This window comes from Lissotriton vulgaris, chromosome 1_2 (assembly GCF_964263255.1).
Source record: "Lissotriton vulgaris chromosome 1_2, aLisVul1.2, whole genome shotgun sequence".
In the NCBI taxonomy this organism is placed as follows: domain Eukaryota; kingdom Metazoa; phylum Chordata; class Amphibia; order Caudata; family Salamandridae; genus Lissotriton; species Lissotriton vulgaris.
The window spans coordinates 288149624-288171554 of record NC_141686.1 but is presented as its reverse complement, the minus strand read 5'-3'; the positions used below and the strand labels follow the sequence as shown (position 1 = coordinate 288171554).

Genomic DNA, 21931 nt, shown 5'->3' with positions numbered 1-21931 from the left:
CAAGGGATTTTTACATAAGGCAATCATGTGCCGCAAAGTGTAGGTGTCACATATCATCCATACTGGTAGGCATTAATGTAAGAGTACTTGATCTGAAGAAACGTAAAGCCGGGATTTACAACATAATGCAGTGGTTGCTTGTGCTGATAAGACTTTATTATTATCCAAATGAACCCTTTTTATCAATGTTGGAATAACAAACGTTTGGGGGGGTCTAAAGCTATGCCTTTCAGTTTGCATACAGCTCCTTGAAGCCCGTTCTTTGTTCTCTGTTATGTTAGAAGGAGTTTAACTTATTAACTGCTAGTGACTATAGGATCTCTGTGACAAAACACAGTAAATCACTGAGCGATCTGTATACAATACAAATCTGGGATCGACATGTTACACATAGGGTTGCCACCTGGTTGGATTTGCTCCAGCATTACCAGTAAGTTAAGGGCTCAAGTCAATAGAAAAGGTACCAGATATGAGTCAAATGCGGAGAAGTGTGGCTCAGGGGTTAGAGGCGGCAGACCCGGAAGCTGAGATCGGCCCTGGACCAGGGTTCAATTCCCCACCTCGGTGGGTCTTGGGCTAAAAAATTCCACGGACTCGATAATTCTCGCTCCGGTGCCTTCTCGACTCACGGGTTCACACTCTGCGACTCTGGTCAATAGCTTGCTTAATCTCCACAACAGCCCCTCGCCGCGGGATGCCTGGCTTTCACCTTGTGGATACCCTGCGGGGTTATCTCACAGGGGAATACCAGGATGGGTTCCCTAAGCAAGCGCCGGGAAACCCACTGCGGGTAGCTGTGCGCTATACAAGTTCAAAAACATTTACATTTACATTTAACAAAGCATTTAAATTATTCTTACATCAAGCTGCAGTTCCACTAGTCATTACTAGATGTCCCTCACGAGTCAAATGCAAAACCATTGAAACCCTTTCATCAAGCAATTGCATTTGACTTGTGAGGGACATCTAGTAACCACCAGTTGAACTGCAGCTCAGCTTGTAGAATTATTTTGATGTTGGATACTATATAATATTCACTGCCCACTGCTAATCTCATCCCATAACACTTTGCAGGGCCTTTGGTTGGGAATGTTTTTTTGCCAATAACTGTGCTTGGGGTGGTCCTAAGAGGATGGGACCAACACCAAATTGTTCAATAAGATGTGCTTTTTTGTTTTCAAGGCATCTGTTTAGTACTCCCCCTAGGTTAGGGAGGATCCCAAAATCATCACCTCTCTCACTGCTTGCTAATTTTTCAGTTTCACTTTGTGTAAGTACTGTATGCATCTTAGCATATAAAGATAGAGATACTTATTTTATCATAACTGGCACTGTGCAGGATGCCATTTGCAATTACTTTGCAATTTTTTCACAGTGCAGACAAGTACACAGTGCCACCAGCTTCGCTACGCAGACTATGTGTATTACGTACAGCTACATGTAGTGCTGCTACACAAACTACACCCAGGTCTACCAGTAACATACCAATCATCTATTTTAGCCAGGCCCTTGTCCTCCAGTGTCAGAGACCCCACTTAAATAACCAAGCCACACTTAATTCAATGAGAAGTACACTCTCCTTCACTGACAGAAACATCACCCTGTAAAGGTGTCAACACAACCTATCTCCTTCACAAACAAAGCCCATCCCTTGAGTAACACAGCCTGACTCTTTCAATTTCAGGACCACCAGCTTCTACATTAATAGTGCCTCTCCTTCCTTCACCTTCAGTGGTTTGGCCTGTAGGTGTGGTAAAAGAATATAAAATCCCCATAGACATAACATGGGGAAAATGTGTTTTGGGACCCCCTTTTTCTCTCAGCCCCCACTTGACAAATCACCTCGAAACTTTCAACACAGCAGCTGAACCAAAAAAGAGAAGTTTTGTGGAAATTACGTGAAGGTTCGTCAAGCAGTGCCAATGTTATTAGCAAACAAAAAAACGCTTTTCCTATGGTAACTATGGTCCTAACCATAACTACCTACTGGCTATCACCAGTAGGTAATAAATATATATAGCATATGGCGCACCCTTATTTAAGTGAAGCACCCTGCACTAATCCAAACAACTCTTTTGGTAATTTTAGCGTCGTAGACAACCATAGAAAGATCTCTAAGTGGTAGCTGTGGAGAGCAGCCTTCAGGCTTAGTCCAGAAGGAGTGTAAAGCAATTTGTTTTACCAGTACTCATCATATAGTGTAGGTTAAGTAAAAAAAGAACCACACAGTGTAGTTACAAAAATATGTACTTATTATAACACACTGAAATATCTCCTACCCAGAGATATAATCACAAAACACACAATACTTCAGTAATAGAACAGGTAAGTAGCACAGATGCACAGTGGTCTCCTGGGAAATAAGTGGAATGCGAACCGCGACGGAAGTCAAGACTGGACCCAGAAGACTTAGAAGTGCCAGATATCCAATGAGCCACCTAAGGTAAGTACCCAGGAACCCCACGGAGGCCATGTGCAGAGTGGAAACACAACTGCATGCTCAATACAAATCAATGGGTAAGTTGCAGATTTTAAGAAGAAGGACCATTCCTAGAGGACCCTCGAGAAACCACGTGAAAGATGTAAGGTTGGAGAGTCACCCCACCTGTGGATATCCCAGGAACAAGGATATCTACACCAGGAAAGCCAGGTGCATAGGCGTGAAGTGACGTTGGAAACCGCCGTAGAGCACAATGGAAGACGTCTGTGAAGATGCCGCTGGCGAATAAGGTGAAAGAGTCTGATGGGGTTCAACAATGGATTCTAGAACAGGAGTACCTGCAGGCAAGGGGACAGAGTCTATGTCACTCGTGAGTGATTTGAAGGCACGGAAGACCAATGACCAACGATGAACGGAGATGCACAAGAGTAGACGTTGACCTTGTCGCAGCAGCTGTGAGGACCAGGCAATGCTGTGGATAACCAGGAGCCATTCCCATGCTGTCCCACATCAGAAGTCGAGAACCAGGAGTTTGGTGTCCGTTGGGAGCACCAACAAGCCTTGGCTGCAGCAACAGATGAGAAAAGCAAAGAAGGTGCAGTGTCTGGACCAACAAGGTCTAAGGTACTCACCAAGTGCAGGAGAATCAGAGCAGGCCTGAGCAAACAAGGGAGCCCACTGGAGCCAAAGAAGATCCTTAAGAAGACCCACAGGCCAGGGGCACAGGAGTCGCAAGAGGACCTTGAGCAGCTAACCAATGATGCAGACACACAGTACAGACAATGCTGTGATTATGAAGATCTTGCTACCAAGACATCCTATAAGATAGAGCTTCTTTGAGTACGATTATTTCTGGAGAAGAGAGTCAATAAGCCTTGGCAACGGCAAGTTGCTGAGGTGCGCAGAGGTGCTGTTCCAGCCATTCCGACAAGGGATACTGGCCTCAAACTCGGTGAGAAGACAATGCAGGCCTCGAGGGAGTTGCAGAACCACAACCTCTGTTGCTGAGCCTCTTTGAGTCCTTGGGACGTCAGGAGAAGCAGACCAGTCAGCTTAGTTGCGGTGCCTGCAGATACAGGGGAGTGACTCCTTCACTCCATAGGAGATTTCTACAGGTGTCTTGGGTGTGCACAGGCCTAGAGAAGAACCTTTATGAAGCACAGGCACAGATGACACAGAAGACTGGCAGGACGACAAGACCAGGAGCAACAGGAGTCTTCCAGATTCAGTCTTGGTTCCCAAAGTGAAATCTAGATATGTTCAAAGTGCCCAGATGGTTGAAGATGAAGTGGTTTCGGATTTGAATCTTGTCCCATGATGAATTTGAAGAGCCACACACAGGTAAGCCCTTGAGCACCCAAAGGAAAGGGTTCCCTCCTAGATTTGGGACTGGACAGAGGGGAGGTACTCCAATGTCCCTTGTCCAGTTTCACGCCAGAGTGCGAGCTAATGGCTCCCTGAGCTGGTTCCAACAGGAGTATGCAAGGAGGGCACCAAATGTGCCCTTCATAGCAGTCTGGTGGAGCTGGCAAGTACCCACACCCCAACCCAATACACTAAGGGCCCGATGTAGGTAGCCCTTTACCGATCCGAATCGGCCGAAAATACCGATTTTCGGCCGTTTCCGATCGGTAAAGGGCTACCGAGATGTAGGGGCACATTTTCGGTAATTTTACCGAATCGGTATCATTACCGAATCGGTATATTTACCGATTCGTTAAAATTACCGAAAAAGCAATGTAGGTAGAAAATTTACCTTTGGCACATGGCTTACAGAATCGGTATTTTACCATGGAATACAAATCCATGGTAAAATACCGATTCCTGTGTACATGCACATCTGTGCATGTACACATGTGCCATGTGACAGACAGACGTGCCCTTAGGGCATGTCTGTGTGCCACATTGCACACATGCCCGTTTTGGGGGTGCTAGAGGGTGTCAAAGTGACACCCCCTGCACCCTTGTGAATTCTTTAATTACCGATTCAGTAAATACCGAATCGGTAATGCCTAATCATTCCTATGGGCTTCAAAGCCCATAGGAATGAATGGGCATTACCGATTTGGTATTTACCGAATCGGTAATTAAAGAATTGTTAAGGATTCGGTAACGAATCCAGATGTTGGGACCTACATCCCATTTCCCGATTTTGAAATACCGAATCGGTAAGATTCGGTATTTCTAAATCGGTAAATGGGATTTACCTACATCGGGCCCAAAATCCTGTATGGGAGATGGTCACACATCCCTGTGACAGGAAACCTATTGTCCTGTCTTCCCCTGCTTGAGCCTGGCTCTGCAGCAGGATGGCAGAACCGTGTCTGTGGTCGGCAGCAGCACTAGCTTGCTGTTCGACCCTGAAAGGTTGGTACTGGGAATAAATAGGGGCTCCCTATGGGAGCCCCCAAGTACATGGAATCCTATATTCAACACTGGAATCGATGTTGGGATAAGATTTCAACATGTTTGATACCAAACTGTTTTCAAAATCATCAGGGAGGGAGGATGACGGTGAAAAGTCCATTCAGCTTCCTTGCTCAATATTAGAAAATCAAAGTGGGGGAGAATGGACCACTTGTAACTATATTTCCAGGGTTTATTTTCTTCCGTTTTAAAAAACCCTCATACACGCACGTAGTTCGAGGGCGGTAGATCTTGATTCTCCTCCAGTTACAATGCGCTAAAACATCATCATTGGGTCTTTGTTTGTTCTATGCTTACCTCTAGCCAGAGGTAACCACTGGACACGCAGTAGTGTCCAGATATAGTGTCTATAAGTGCTCAAAGGTGGTGTGGGTTAAAAATTCCTCCTCATATCAAAGGAAATTTGTTTATTTAAAAAAAAGATTAGTCAAAATTGTTCAAAACACTGGTGTGTAGATATGGATCGGGTAACTGGATCCTCTATACGTCTAATTAAATATCAGGCCGACATATTTCTGCCCCATTGTGCCCAGCCGGGTCTATGGGGCTTTCATCAGGACCAAAGGTAAGTACTTACACAATTTGTGAAGCTACTTTCAGTGGGTCTTGTGTTCCACTAATAATCAAAGGAAGGCCAGACGCGCCTGTAATTGAAAAAACACAGAAGACAGAGACAAATACAACAAATATATATAGTTGCAATCAACTATTTTAGTTACATTTTAGCTTAGATTCACGAGGTTGCTACTAGCCATCTTCATTTTCTCAGACATTATAAGGTGTTTTCAAACATTGGTAGTACATTGAGGATTTTTAAAAATATATCGATTTTGTATCTCAGAGTTGTTTCTCGAGGCTCTAGATCTTGTTTGTACACTTCTATGTCCTTAATGCCCGACTGTGTTACTTTCTGTCATGTTAATATGTGGACTCTTTGCGATGTAGTAAGGCTATTTCTAATCATGTGCCCAAGCTTATAGCCTCTATATCATATTGTGGTCCACTAACAACTACGTTCTCTTAATAGTATGGCATATTGGTCTGCTTTAGGGTTGTCTATTTCTCATTAAAAACTTGAATGCTAGTTTCGCGAGGTACAAAATAAAATTAATACGTTTTTATCAGCGTTAAGAATTTCAAAAGAACATTTTATGCAGGTGGTTCATAAATTAATGGCTTCCCTATTACGGTCGCTTCTCGCCCCAAGACCGGGATTATCAATTGTGCTCTACGTAAAAGAACCTGCGTTTTTATGCATTTACAAAATAGCGGTCGGTGGTTCTCAGTTATATTATTACCCTATGTTACGAAGTCATATACTTCAGCGGGGGATTCGAGATATTTTCTCCAGGTCTGTGTGGAGAGAGGGGAATGCGTATTTAGACTTTAAACTTACTTCAAATGTCGCATCAGAGCCCTCGAATCCCTCTTACCACCTCTTCGCGTTTTGCGCTCTTGTGCTGACTCTGCCCCGGAAGATCCGGATCGGGTGTTTTCCCATTCTTTTCAAGGATGCCGACCTTGTTACGGCCATGATCATAGAAAGGGGACTTTCACATTTGTAAAAGAAAGAGTGGAAATACTTGTTACCCCTATTTATATCAAGTCGTGTTTCTAATGTTTTATAATCTCCTGTTATCTGATATAAAACCAAGAATGTGGTGCAGTATCTATTATGTGCATACATTTATTTACTATAAAAATATTTTTGAGAGCTTTTTCCCATTCTAAAACTGTACAAAATGGTGTATTAATGTCTATTGTCCCCAGAAGCCTCAAATAGAAGTAATTTGGTTGTAACGTGTTTTCAATTCTAGTGTACATGATTTTATCACATACATATCGATGGTGCACTCAATAGTTGGAGGCTTGATCTTGTGTTTATTATTTCTTTCGGCGTAGTAAGAGGGGGATTCTTGAGAACTCTTTTCCATTTTAAACACTATACAAAGCGGGGTATTAGTTTCTGTTGTCCCCAAAGGGCTCAAGCAAAGCCTGCCCGCCAAGTTTATGGCGAAAATGGCAGCAGCCATCAATCCATATGTGAACCCCCTGCTGAACTGTTCTCTTGTACAGGGTGTGGTTCCTCAGTCATGGAAGCAGGCGATGATCATTCCCCTGCTTAAAAAGCCCGGTTTGGACGCGGAGGTGCTGGCGAATTACAGGCCTATTTCGCTTTTGCCCGCTTTCGCAAAGATTATTGAAAAACACGTGCATAAGGTGCTCGCCGATTATCTGGAGTCCCATGATCTACTGCACCCCACTCAATTTGGATTCCGCACCAATATTAGCACCGAAACAGCACTCCTGGAAGTTTCGGAGGCGATTAAGGAGGTGCTGGATTCAGGTGGCAGGGCGATGCTGGTGATGTTAGATCTGTCGGCGGCCTTCGACACCGTCCCCCACGAGGGTCTCCTCGCAAGACTTTCTGAGATCGGTCTTAGGGGGACGGTGCTCAACTGGTTTCGTTCGTTCCTGGCGGGCCGTCGACAAACGGTCTGGGCCTCTGCTTGCTCCGCCGAGATGTCGCCACTAGGTGTCGGAGTCCCTCAGGGCTCAGTATTGAGCCCGACTCTATTCAACATCTTCATGACCCCTCTGGCGGCTCTGGCGGAGTCCTTTGGGGCTCAGATCGTTTCCTACGCTGATGACACCCAGCTCCTCTTCACTTGTGAGAGTGGTGCGGACTTCGACGGAGAGAGGATCCGGGGTTGCCTTGAGGCTGTGTTTCAGTGGTTCCAACATAACAGCCTCAAGTGCAACTCGGATAAATCCGAGGTCCTCTTCTTTGGGTACAGTTCAGATCCGGACTGGAAGGTTTGGTGGCCAGAGAACATGTTTCCACCAGCAAGTTCGTCCCAGGTGGCTAAAAACCTAGGGATTAAGATTGACAACGGCCTAACACTGCGCTCTCAGATAATCGGCCTTACTGGCACTTGTTTTGGCCTGCTCCGGATGTTGCGCAAGTTTCTCCCTTTACTATCGGAGGAGCACAGGAAGATTACAGTGCAGGCGATAATTGGCTCGAGAATTGATTATTCGAACATTCTTTATCTCGGCCTGCCAGAATATCTGCTTCAACGGCTGCAGGTGGTCCAGAACTCGGCAGCACGGGCAATTTTTGGACTATCTCGCCATGCCAGAGCCTCGGGCCTCCTGCAGGCACTGCACTGGCTTCCCGTCCGGAAGCGGATAATTTTCAAGGCCTTGACTTTGGCGCATAAAGCTCTGCATGCCTCCGGAGCGAAATACCTTCAAGAAAGGCTGGCTTTTTACCATCCAGCCAGGCCCTTGAGGTCAGGATCCTTGTTCCTCGCCACAGTTCCTCGTGTCAAAAGGGCACGTATTGGAGGCCGTTCTTTTAGATTGCTGGCCCCCCAGCTATGGAATACGCTGCCAGTGGCCTTACGCAGTACTTCAAACTTACTGGCCTTTAGGAAGGGGCTCAAAACTTGGCTTTTTACTTCTTAGCTGTTTCCTTGGGGTTTTTTTTCTTTCTGGATCCTCTGTTTTTATCTGTCTTTTTCTTGTTATGTTATGAGATAGGTGTGCAAACCAAAGCGCCGGGACACTCTCTGAGTAGCCGTGCGCTATACAAAACCAAGTATAACATAACATAACAAAGGTTATTTAGTTGTGACGTGTTTACACGTAAGGTATAAATAATTGTATGAGATATCTTGTTCGATTCAGTGGGGCCTTCAATAGTTGGAGGCTTAATCTTTTGTTTTTTTCAGTGTAGTTGATGCCATAGGACATCATCATTAGGTTCAAGGACATTTGTTTGTAGAACGTCCACCCATCTTAGTTCTTTTTCAATTGTTTTGTAGCATTTCAATTACTGTCCATCTGATTTCATCAGCCGTATGTTTTTGTTCTGGGAAATGTTTGCTCATCTTTGTTGTTGTTTTCTTAGTTTTGATATTGCTCTTATGCTCACCAATCCTTACTTTCACTTTCCTGCACGTCATGCCGATTTATTACATATTGCATAGGCATAAGATCATATAGACGACGTGGGTCGAGTTACAATTAATGTGCGGTCGTTGTGTGCAGACTAAGCTATCGGACAGATTTAGCGTTCTTGTTCCTGATGTAAATTTACATACCATGCACGTTCCACATGGAAAATGTCCTGTAATGGGGGGTCATGTTCCAATTCATTGTGATGTCTGTCTTCTGTTTGAATTGAGGTCTGGTATGAACTAACATATCCTTTAAGTTCCTGGTCCGTCTATTTTCAAATCTTGGTTTCGGCCAATTCGATTTCTCAGATGTGAGAATTTTCCAGTTCTTATTTATTATTTTCTTCACTTCATTTGTTGCTGGACTGTAAGTGGTTACACATGTCATTAGGTCCTCCATAGGTTCCTTGGGGACAGTTTCTAAGAGGCACTCTCATGGTTGGTATCTGGCTCTCTTTTGGCATTTCCATATTGTTCTGATTGGATAATTTCTTTTCTTCAATATCTCGGTTGGATCTCTGGCTTGCTTTGTATAGTCTTGTAGTTTACTACAATTGCATTTAAGCCGTAGAAATTGGCTGTATGGTAAATTGTCTCTTAGTGGCCTGGGGTGGAAGCTATGGTATGATAAGAGACTGTTTTTCGCTGTAGGCTTATAATCCTTTTTGGTCTCAATCTTTCCTTTCTCCACAAATATTGTTATATCCAGAAAATCTAGATTGTTTTCATTTGCCGTGAATTTTGGTGTGTAAGAAAACAATGTAGACATATCTCACAAGGTCTTAACTAACAAGCAGTACTAGAACAAGTGGAGCCAGACAAACATCCTATATCAGGGGAAGTCAGTCAGAGGTATGTCCATGGAGCAATGTAGTAACCACGGATCTAAAACGTAAAACAGGTAACGTACAAAGGTTTCTTCTCAGATACGTCTACATTGTTTTCTTACACACAAAAATTCTGTTTATTTTGAGCGATATCAGTCATTTGTACCCGTGGATTTTCTGTTCTTTTAGTCTATGTCTGACGCCAATTGACATCATTTCAACACTGTATCAATACTGATAGTGCACAGCTATTTCAATCCTATGTCTGACTGAGGTCTCACTGGACCAGGACGCTTCTTAACACTTCTCATCATTATCATCTTATTACATTCTAACCTGTTTGTTTAGCCTTGAGGAAGTTGTAGTACCTATCTGTACTGACAAAACACGTGTCGGCTGTTTCCATTTGTTGATACTTTCTTGAATAAACGGAATAACAGACTCAAAAAAGAACATTGACTTGACTCTCCTGATTAATGAAAAGAAATCTGAAGGATATATAATTGTCCAACACCACTTTTTGATATGAGATATTGTGATTAACATGTCACCGCTCTGTTACTGATTTTAAGATAGTGCACACTTGACCCAACCGTGTTGTCTCTTTGTTTGTTAAATCTTTGATGTACATATACTCACAACTGGTAGTGAGTGACGTAGGTCCCTGTAGCACTCTGCTCGGATTATTTACATACCGCTATATTGATGTCCAATGACTATTACCTATCTACTGTTTTAGTGAATGTGCGACTATTCCCCCTAGAGGAACACTACTACCAAATCTCTGTATCATATTTATCAGGGTGTCCAGGTTGAGAAGTGTTAAAACAAAAAATTTCCTTTTCCAAAGTTTTTTTTGAGGATGGAAAAATCCTGGCAAGTCGCTAAACTGTATAGCGACCTACCCTTCAGTGTGAAGAAAGTCTTTGCGCAGGTTACCAAATTTACAAAACTCTTTCTAACAATTATTCAACAGGGGCACATTATCACACATGAGCTTAAAATGTCAATTATTTATTAAAGGTCTTGTTAAAATATCAGTACAGTACTGGAATCATATTATGCATCATTTAAAAACAATTAGTCACAATTATAAAAACATCTTTAGTGAAAAAACATTCGAATTCACAATTTATTGCTAAAAAAAACCCCAAAAATGTTTGTTTTCTTTGGTCACATTACAGTTAATAGTAAACAAACACATTGTCAACGCGGCATTTCGGTGATCTATTAAATCTTGCACCTTCTTCAGGACATTGTTCAATACAAGGACATCTAAAAGATATACAATGACAATCAGTTAAATCAATGAACCTGCTCATGTTTATGCTCCTAACACTGATATTTTTATGCATATACATTATTTATTCATTTCATATATAAATCTCTATCTATTACCCTATCATTTGGGAACCAAACAAGAAATTCTCACAGCTCCTATATTTCTGCGACTGTTCTAAAAAGAACCTTTATTAATGTTAATGTTAAAAATGACCAATCGGGCATTTCCCCCAAAAAATTTCACATACCTATTGGGTCTCCGCAGGACCTCCAATAGTCTGTGCGATTAAAAACTTGGCAGATCTCAAATAAATCAAGCTGTATATAGGGAGAAAGAGAAATACTTAGCTCTACCCTATTTCTTTGTTAATGTCACAGCTTGACTTTGTTTCTAATTTGTCTTACCTAGGGATTATTTCCTTCCTGGCAAGTTATTTGGATGTCCAAGTGCGTTATCTTCCTGTCTTTGGTTGCTACAGAAAAAATATAGGATTCCAATGGGCGTGTCTTTACTTTGCTTCTCTTTCCTCCCCCATTTTCTCCATGCATTCCCTCATGTGTACCATTTTAGAGAGTTACCTTAAGAGAAGGTCTTGAAAACGTCTTCTCTGTTATTTATGAAGAAGCGGTCTACTTTCCTAATAGGGGAAAAGGTTGTCTTTTTATCACATTTTCTCCCTGTTTGTGTTAGTCATTTCTTTTTTTCAATTCCCTCTTATTCTTACCGCTGATTGTTTTTTCAAGGGTGTAGGGAGGACGTCTTTCTATTAAAAGATCCTGGACAACCACTTGTGAATCTACAGCAGAATAGGGACATAAGGGTCACTACATTATTATGTGTTCTTATCTTGCTCTATATAACCAAATGAAGGTGTTCTTACCTTGGCTATATCCCAAAAGGTTTTATTTACCCTTATTGGTCCTTCTCTCTGGGTTCCTCTTTTTTATACTTTGGCAGAACCACTGATTTGGAATTTTTAAATTGTTCCAAACTGTATCAGAGTAAATGCAGTCTATTAGTGTTTGGGTCCCAGAGTTAAAGTTTCCATCCCTGGTATCCTCTTGCCCAGAGTACTTACTTGTAAAATGGGTGATTCTAGCTCGACGTCCTCCCTTCTCAGCTTCCTTTCTGCAAGTGAGTGTAGGGAGGATGTCGCTGTCTTTTTATAGCAAGCCTAATTGGCAATTAAGCCCCCACCTGGCTGTCATAAGATTGAATGGTGAGAAGACTCAATCTTTTGCGGTAAATGGGGCCGCCATCTTTTAATGGGTTCATACTAGCTTCAGTCTAATCCTCCCTTCTCAGGAAGCTGAGAAGGGAGGACGTCGAGCTGGAATCACCCATTTTACAAGTAAGTACTCTGGGCAGGAGGATACTAGGGAGGGAAACTTTAACTCTGGGACCCAAACACTAATAGACTGCATTTACTCTTCTACAGTTTGGAACAATTTAAAAATTCCAAATCAGTGGTTTTGCCAAAGCATAAAAAAGAGGAACCCAGAGAGAAGGACCAATAAAGGCAAATAAAACCTTTTGGGATATAGCCAAGGTAAGAACACCCTCATTTGGTTATATGGAGCAGGATAAGAACACATAATAATGTAGTGACCCGAATGTCCCTATTCTGTTGGAGATTCACAAGTGGTAGTCCAGGATCTTTTAATAGAAAGAAGTCCTCCCTACACCCTTGAAAAAACAATCAGAGGTAAGAATAAGAGGGAATTGAAAAAAGGAAATGAATAACAGAAACAGGAAGAAAATGTGATAATAAGACAACCTTTTCCCCTATTAGAAAAGCAGACCGCTTCTTCATAAATAACAGAGAAGAAGTTTTCAAGACTTTCTCTTAAGTTAACTCTCTAAAATGGTACACATGAGATAATGCATGGAGAAAATGGGGGAGGAAAGAGAAGCAAATAAATCCTATATTTTTTCTGTAGCAACCAAAGACAGGAAGATAACGCACTTGGACATCCAAATAACTTGCCAGGAAGGAAATAATCCCTAGGTAAGACAAATTAGAAACAAGGTCAAACTGTAACATTAACAAAGAAATAGGGTAGAGTTAAGTATTTCTCTTTCTCCCTATATATAGTTTGATTTATTTGAGATCTGCCGGGTTTTTAATCGCACAGACTATTGGAGGTCCTGTGGAGACCCAATAGGTATGTGAATTTTTTGGGGGGAAATGCCCGATTGGTCATTTTTAACATTAACATTAATAAAGGTTCTTTTTAGAACAGTCGCAGAAATATAGGAGCTGTGAGAATTTCTTGTGGGGTTACCACATAATGGGGTAATAGATAGAGATTTATATATGAAATGAATAAATAATGTATAAGCATAAAAACATCAGTGTTAGGAGCATAAACATGAGCAGGTTCATTGATTCAACTGATTGTTTAATACAAGCACATCTAAACGATATACAATGACAATGTCCTGAAGAAGGTGCAAGATTGTATAGATCACTGAAACGCCACATCGACAATTTGTTTGTTTACTAATAACTGCAGTGTGACCAAAGAAAAAAATTTGGTTTTTTTTTAGCAATAAATTGTGAATTTGAATGTTTTTTCACTAAAGATGTTTTTATAACTGTGACTAATTGTTTTTAAATGATGCATAATATGATTCCAGTACTGTACTGATATTTTAACAAGACCTTTAATAAATAATTGAAATTGTAAGCTCATGTGTGATAATGTGCCCCTGATGAATAATTGTTACAAAGACTTTTGTAAATTTGGTAACCTGCGCAAAGACTTTCTTCACACTGAAGGGTAGATCGCTATACAGTTTAGCGACTTGCCAGGATTTTTCCATCCTCGAAAAAAACTTTGGAAAAGGAAATTTGTTTTAATATTGGGACCCATTCCTTTTCCAGCATGAGTCCAGGCATACCTTAGTGCAGGGAGAGTCAGTCGTGGAGGGGCAGGTCATGGTATTAGAAATGGTTGTCTGTAATTGCTGGGTCATGTTCGAGTGCGAATTGGCTATATCCTGATAAATAGCTTCAATTTTTTTCGGGAAGAATTGAGCGAGCTCTTCGCACTGGTTATTATTCAGGGGAGGCAGATTAGCTGTGCTCTCAGCACCCGCAAGCTTTTTGGAATGGTTCGTAGCCTCAGAGATAGTTTTAGAGGCAAAACTAGCCCTCGCAGTAGTGCATAATTTGTGATATTGTTTTAATTCTTTTTTGTAGGCCTCCTTGGATTCGGGCAAATAGTCCTTCCACCAACTCCGTTCTAGGCGCTTACATTTGGATTTTACAACTTTTAACGATTCGCCGAACCAGGGAGCTGGAATTCTATGGTCCTTTAGTTTTTTGTGTGAAAGGGGGAGACATGTGTTTATGGCACCCGCGAGACAATCGTCAACCTTTCCTGATAGAGTTTCTATGGGCCCGATTCACAGAATGAACTTAAGACTCAATCCTAAACTTACTACTATTTTGGTATTCACAGAATGCATTTACTCATTTCGGTATTCACAGAATGCACTTACTCATTTCGGTATTCACAGAAGTTAGTAGTCCTAACTTTAGGACTCCTAAATGCCTTCTGTGAATACCAAAAGTCTTAAAATTAGGAAAGTATACCGGTTTTCTGATTTATTAATTGGGACTCCGACAGATTGAAATTGCTGAATCGGAATTCACTGAGGGCCCGATTCACAGAATGAACTTAAGACTCAATCCTAAACTTACTACTATTTTTGTATTCACAGAATGCACTTACTACTTTTGGCATTCACAGAATGAACTTACTACTTTTGCTATTCACAGAAGTTAGGATTTTGTCTTAAGTCTGTCTTAAATCTGTCTTAGTCTGTCTTAAGTTTGTCTTAAGACAAACTTAAGACAAAATCCTAACTTCTGTGAATACCAAAAGTAGTAAGTGCATTCTGTGAATACCAAAATAGTAGTAAGTTTAGGATTGAGTCTTAAGTTCATTCTGTGAATCGGGCCCAGAGTTTTTGTTCAACTTTGTGGAATTACGCATTGTATTACTCCGCCAACTACACCCACTCCTAGTGCGTACTGTAGTAGAGAATGCCCTGATAAGCTTCTAAGGTTATTCTAAAAGTGAACTGTAATGTGTAGCTGATGGGGCCATCTAGGAGGTATTGTTGGAGGAGTCATGTTTTCATATCCCCTCTAAAGACCTTAAGAGAAGTGTTAGATCTAATTGGTGGGAGAATATCCTCCCACAACATGAGAGCACACAGTGGTGGCTCCTCTGCAATGGCATAGGAGCATTGCCCCACTGCCTGATGCACAGCCAGCAAACAAAAAATAAAGTGATGCTCCAGCATTGTTTTAGTTTTAATTTTCTGTCTCTGAGCCAGCTTTTGCATGGATGGGCGGGGCATTGGAGGGTGGAGGAGAAGTGTTGTGCACTCCCTAATGCTCATGTGTGTTTGGCTGGTCGTATCAGGCTGACCAAAACACACATGCGCACTTGGGTTTCTCCAGCCCAGCTGCATTCAGCAGCCGGGCAGGAGAAATTCCATGGATTCCATGACCTGAGTAGAGTGTCTTTCCTGCCCACTCAGGACAATCCCTGTGCTATTTTGCAGCATGGGGATTGTCTGGGAGTCTGCCCTAGGGGCTGATGGGACCCAGAAGAGGCCAGCAGGAGCGACACGACAGAAGAGATAGCTGGCAACGTTAGGTAGGTGTTGTTGAATTATTATTCTTAACCCATCCGTCCCCCCTCACCCTGCGCTTACTCAAACATCCCCCCCACACTCCTTCCACCCAACCTTTGTTAGTGAGGGCTGTCACTGGGAGCACATCCTGAATAGGCTTGAGGGTTATTTTTCTCTGTCAAGAGGAAACTTTGAGTAGAAGGTTTTGGAGCTACGAAGGAGATATCGAGCTCCAGAAATGACCAATTCTGAGAGATAGATGGTGGCTTTGTGTGAAGAACTTTGGGAATAATGTGGACCAGTTTTAGAATACGTCTTGCTTCAATCCGCAGCTAGTTTAAAGATATCAAGATGGGTATTTTGTGATTGTACTCCACAATAGTAATAAGTAAATGGAGTGGAGGCATGCCTTGAATGGGAGTGTGACTGAATTAGAAGACCTGTAGAAGAATGGATTGGTTGGTTGATGGATGTGTTGATAGAAATCAGGTGTAGATTGTGTGGATGGATGGATGCTGTTTACTTGTTTCCCTCACATCACCAAAGAGCGTCTGCAAAGCAAGAAAAACACATTGTCTAACTATCGGCCAAGCAGTCATTGCAATCGCCCTGGTCCGTTTCCACCTGGACCCTCACCTTTGGCAGTGAATTGTTGTAATCAGAGGGACGGGTAGCCAACACCCAAGGAGCAACACCAAATTTGAAAGTCCGAACATATAGACAGGTCTCTTTGCTGTTCTCTGATCAAGGTAGCCGATCCTGACTGCAGCCCTGGCCCAGTCTTCCGCTGTGAGAGGCATAGGATCTCTCTATTTCAAGCAAATTTCCTTGCAGGAGATAAGAATCAAATAAAAGAGCAACCTTCTGTGGGACTGCCTCAACAGCAAAGTTAGTGCTCCATCATCTCCCAGGAGGATAAATGTTGCATTCAATTTAATCTCTCCGGTCGAAGATACCTTTTAGTGCTAATTCTATACCATCCCAGAAATCTCTCAGGCACAGGCATGCAAGGAAAATGTGGACAATATTTGGCTCCTAAGCAGCCACACTTCACACACTTAGGGGGAGGTTGAGGGGCAATCTTGGATAGTTTGTGCGTAGTCCAATAGAGACGATTAATTGTGAAAATGTGGTTTCGCTTCAAGTTAGCAGGTCTAACAGTTGAGTACAAAGTCTTCAATGAACTATCCCAAGCTGACTTGATGACCTCCTCTGAAAGGGTCCTTCTCCATACAGCATAGGGAGGCGACAACGTTTCCTCCTCTGTTACCAAGAATCCCTCATACCACCTTGCCACCTCTTCATTTGTAAGCCTCATGTCCTGGAGAGACAACTCCAAATCATAATCAACCCTAATCTCGTTTTTTGATGCCACAAACCAGCAGGATATTTGGATAAACTTAAATCTAGACAACTCATTGCTGGTTTTAGCATTCAATACTTCCAAAGGGTGCACTCCTTCCGATCATACCAAATCAGACCAAGTTGTAACTCCCACCTTCTGATTAGAAGATTTAAAGCATCCTTTAAACATTCTGGTGTTCTAGGGAGTCCCAAATTAGAGCAAAATCTGAATAGTATCCCATGCCCTACCTCATCCTAACTCTATACCAAATATCCAAGGCAGATCTCAGTACCTTTAATCGAACCTTCTTAAAGAACGTGGGAGCACCAAATTTATATAGAAAGCCCTCCACACTCCAGTGCCTTACCACCTCCCCCAAAAAAGTCCCCCGAGTGGAACCATCTGCTTTTACCAGAAGCATCCGGATATTTTTAAATTGAAAAGCAACACAATGCTAATTAAAATTAGGTAGAGCCAATCCCCTTTATTCAGCTTGCGCCTACGTTTTTTCCAGCATAGTGTAGCTCCTTTATGGGCCCAAATAGAACTTGTCACCTTCCCCTGAATTTTATCAATACCCTGATTGGGAAACCCAAGTGGAATAGCATTAAAAAGATAGGTTAGTTTAGGAAGTTTTATCAGATTGACTTATCCATAGATTTTCAACGGGAGATTTTTCCACCTACTTAATAGGCATTAAGTCTCTTTAGTAACCCTTGATAGATTAAGATGTGCGATTCTTTCTTTATTGGTTGCTACTGTGATACCCAGATATCTAAACTTAGAGATTAAGGGTTAAGCCGTATAGATTAATAAGTCTTTGGCATAAAGTGCGACTTTACAGCAATATGGCGAGGAACTGAATGGGACAACTAAAGCATACAATCTCAGCTGTTGGGCGAGAGGCTCTATATAAACATATAAAAGAAGGGGAGATAAAGGGCAACCCTGTCGTGTCCCGTTTATTATATTAAAACTAGGGGATAATACGCCATTAAAAAAGATCCTGGCCTAAGTTACTGCGTAAATCGCCTTAAGTGTGCTAATAAATTTAGGGCTGAATCCCACTGAACTCAATGATGACCCAGCATACTCGGTCAAATGTCTTGACAGCATCTACCGCTACTATGGCCTAAGGGGCAGACCATTCTAAGGCAAGATCAATCATGACAATTAACTGTTGGGTCTGTTCCTGTATATATCTCTTAGGAATAAAGCCCTTTTGATCTAAGTGGATGAGCTGAGAAGCGAGCTTAGCCATTTTCCCTGCTAAAATACTCATAAAGATCTTATAACCCGCATTAAGCAGAGAGATTTGCCGTTTAAGAGTCCGCCCTAGTAGGGTCTTTCAAAGGTTTCAAAATGAGAACTATGGAGGCCTCTTTGCAAGATTTAGGTACCTGGCCACCATACCTATAAATGAAATAGAGTTAAACAGAGCTTCCAGGAATGACATCAGTTTCTCAATTAGAAGACTATATACTTCATTTGGTAAGGCATCAGTACCTACGTCTTTACCTTTCATACCCTTAGATATACTCAAACGGATCTCCTCCTTAGTGATTAGAGCATCAAGAGCCTCACTTCCCTTATCTATTAAGTTGGGGAGCTGCAGCTTCCTCAGCCATAACTTAATCCACCCAAAATCAGGAGATTTATTCCCCATACAGGCTAGAAAAGAGAGACATTAAACAGGGCTGCATATCTTTCTGCTTCCCTGAGATGTCCCCTCTATCATTTAAGACCAACTTTTCAATACAATTCCAAGACCTGTCTGTCCGAGCTTTCCCAGGCCAGTAGTGCACAGGTTTTTCCCCATATTCCAAAATCTACATGAACGTTTAAGGCCTACCTCAGAGGGAAACTGCAAAGCTTGACTTCTGCTCAAAAAAGGGCTTAACGTTCAAGCCTAAAAATTTTGGAGGATACAATAGGCAGTCTGCTCAAAGCTAGAATGCGGCCCCTGATGTTCAGCCAAGGTTGCGGAAGCAACTTCAGGACAGAAGGTTAGAATATAGGGTCTATTTGGACCAAATATGTAAGGCTCAGTGGAATGTAAAGCCCATGCAGATTGCAGTTGTAGCATTATTGTTTGTATTGTGTAATGCAGGTGAAATAAAGTTTAGGCAGATGGATGAGTTAGAAAGGGCAGGTAAGCATATGGCATATTTATGGAACATCTGTGGGACAATAAATGTTTGGAAAGCTATATGGATAGGTCAACGAATGCAGAGATTGATAGATAAGTCAATGGGAGAAACAATGAAAGGTAAATGAAAGTGGATGGATACTTTGTGGGTGGTAGGGCCTGTTGATGCACCTTAAAACAATTGGCTGGATTAAATAACTATCTGGTTAGAGTAAGCGCTGGGTCAGATATTAACATTCTGTCTCTTATTCTGTTTCTAGATTCACCTGATTGAATCAGACCCAAATCACTTTGCTGCGAGCATTGTGCACAACTTCATTCACTATGACATGACCGACCACAAGAAGGATGAGGCTCATGCTCAGTGGATCTTGAAGATGGTACGTGACCGTACAATGCATCTGGATGGATGTGTGGCTTTCTGGAATGACTGCACTATCCTTGCTGCCTTAGTATGTGAGCAGCTAGGCCTCCGCTCCAACTCAGTGTCAGCCATACTCCTATCTAAGCAGAAGAGTCGCACCCACCTCAGCCTGCTTAACTGCAAAGACAGTGCCTTCTCGACTACCATTGCTTCCTATGCCTTGCCATCCTACCAAGTGAAAAGTCACACCGATATTGAGAAGGTTTCTAACTGCGTTACCTACCCTTGTGTGATGAAATTAGAATTGGGGAGCGGAGCCATTGGAGTTAAACTGGTGGAGAATAAAGAGCAATGTCACCAGCACTACAAGAATATAACAAGCAACATGAAAGAGGAGAGGCACTGCCCCGGCATTGGGCTGAGCTATGGCAATGCCATGGTGCTTGTGGAATATGTCTCTGGTTCAGAACACGATGTTGACATCATCATCTATGATGGACAGCTTATGGGAGCATTTGTCTCTGATAACGGGCCCACACGGGTACCCGATTTCACTGAGACAGCTGCCTGCATGCCTACATTTCTCCCAGCCGACAAGGAGGCCCAGCTTGTGATGGCCGCCTACCAATCCTGTCTTAGTTGTGGGCTGGTTGATGGAGTCTTTAATGTAGAGTTTAAGATGATGCCTACAGGGCCGAAGCTCATTGAGATAAATGCCCGAATGGCAGGATTTTTCCTGCGTCACTGGATCCTGGAGATCTACAGTGAAGACATCATGCTGGCCAATCTTATGGTGGCCTGCAGTGTGCCACCATTGATGCCAGTACGACGTGCCCGACCACACACTCATCTAGTGGGTATTTTGTGTGTGCAACCTTTGCACCAACAAGCTCTGAGAACCAGTGCCAGCCTGGAGACTCTGCAGGCCTTACATGAGCGTGGTGTAATCCGGATGACCCTTTTGTTTGATGGAACAGCGGAAGTTGAGTTTGTAGAGCTATACTGCTGTGTGGCCTGTGTCGGCAAAACTCGGGATAAGGCATGCCTGCAACTGATAAGCATTTGTCGTGTTCTGGGCATTGACACCATGGAATATCCCGTGCCCTACTTTATCTCTGAATTCAAGTAGCATTTAAACATATCTGCAGTACCAGGGAACACATATTTGAGATTTAATAGACATGAATATGGTATGTATTATTATTCCTTGGGGACGCCACATTCTCACAGAACTACAGCTAGCAAACATCAGACAGAGCAGCAAACAGGCAGACAGCATACATGCACACACACAGCATTTCTTGTCCAACACTAACCAACCAACCAATCCATCCCCACCTTCTCTTGGGAGAAAGTACACAGAATAAAGAACTGCACATCCCATCATTTCAATCAGTTAGTTGTGTGGTTTATGTTCCAAAGTATGCTTTGGATGCTTTGTATAGAATCTTTCCCTGATTATAAAGATGTCTGTGAACACAGATACTTATCATGCATCCTTAATTAACAAGCACTGGCTGGAAAAGCCAATAATTGTAGCTTTTTGTTAGAGGATTGTTTAGTAATAGCTGAGCCACTATGTTTGTCGTGCCTTTAGCTGTACTAGAAATAAAATGCCACAATGAAGCAAGATCTTCAGCTACAATCATATGGAGCAGGGAGTAGGGCACATGAACAGACTGCTTTAGTAGAGGTAAGGGATACCTTCAAAGAAGTGTGTTATGAAAAGGAGTTAGAAGATGAGGATTGCTGTGTATGTTGTGCACGTAAAGGAATACACTGAAAACTAATGCATAGTTGATGCTTTTGACAAGGAATCAATGGTTTAATTTTGTCTATAAGAAAGGCTATATGGAGGAGGAGCTTAGCGCGCATCCAAGATGGTCGTGTGAGCTGTGAGCTCCCGAAACCCTCGCCGCCTCCACCGTCTATCCTGGCATGAATCCTGTTTCTGACGACGGGTTCTTGTAGCTGAGACTCTCCTGATATGAATGGACTCTTTCAAAATTCGAATCGGATGCCGGACACCTGAAGTACTCCTTCCTGAAGCCCGAAGGCCTACATCGTGAGTCATCCCGGGACTTGGGCATCCAGAGCACCCAGAAAGTAGTTGAACAAGAACGGCGTATGGAAGGGGACGACTACCCGGGGTCTACTTTCGGTTTCGCTTTTCCTGTCTGAGAAAGTTAGGAGACGACTGCCTATTGATCAAGCTGGCTTGTATGCGCACTCGTTTGACTCCTCTCCACCGGCGCCCTGCACTTTGATTTCTCGTTGCTTTTCCTGTGGGAAGCCATTTTCACCAGGTCCCAAAAGCCCCCAAGGGGCGAGCAGCCCATCATGGTGGGCAAGTCCGACAGCGACAAGCGGTCACTCAAGAACACGACTCGTAGTGGCATTACTCAGACCACCATTATGGACCGATTTGCTCGCAACAAGGGACTGGAAAAACCCAGAGGACCTTGGTGGTGGCCCCCCT

The 21931-nt window shown here is 42.6% G+C and overlaps 1 protein-coding gene across 1 annotated transcript in view; it reads left to right on the top strand.

The window, feature by feature from the left end:
• The window catches only part of LOC147736517 (carnosine synthase 1-like), a 371087-nt gene extending 349958 nt beyond the window's left edge, over positions 1 to 21129 (top strand). Inside the window, exon 7 of the mRNA XM_086953763.1 lies at positions 19349 to 21129. Within this exon, the coding sequence (XP_086809889.1) occupies positions 19349 to 20581 (1233 nt within the window). The 3' untranslated portion in view covers positions 20582 to 21129. The remainder of the gene's footprint in view (positions 1 to 19348) is intronic.
• Positions 21130 to 21931: the final 802 nt, after the last annotated feature.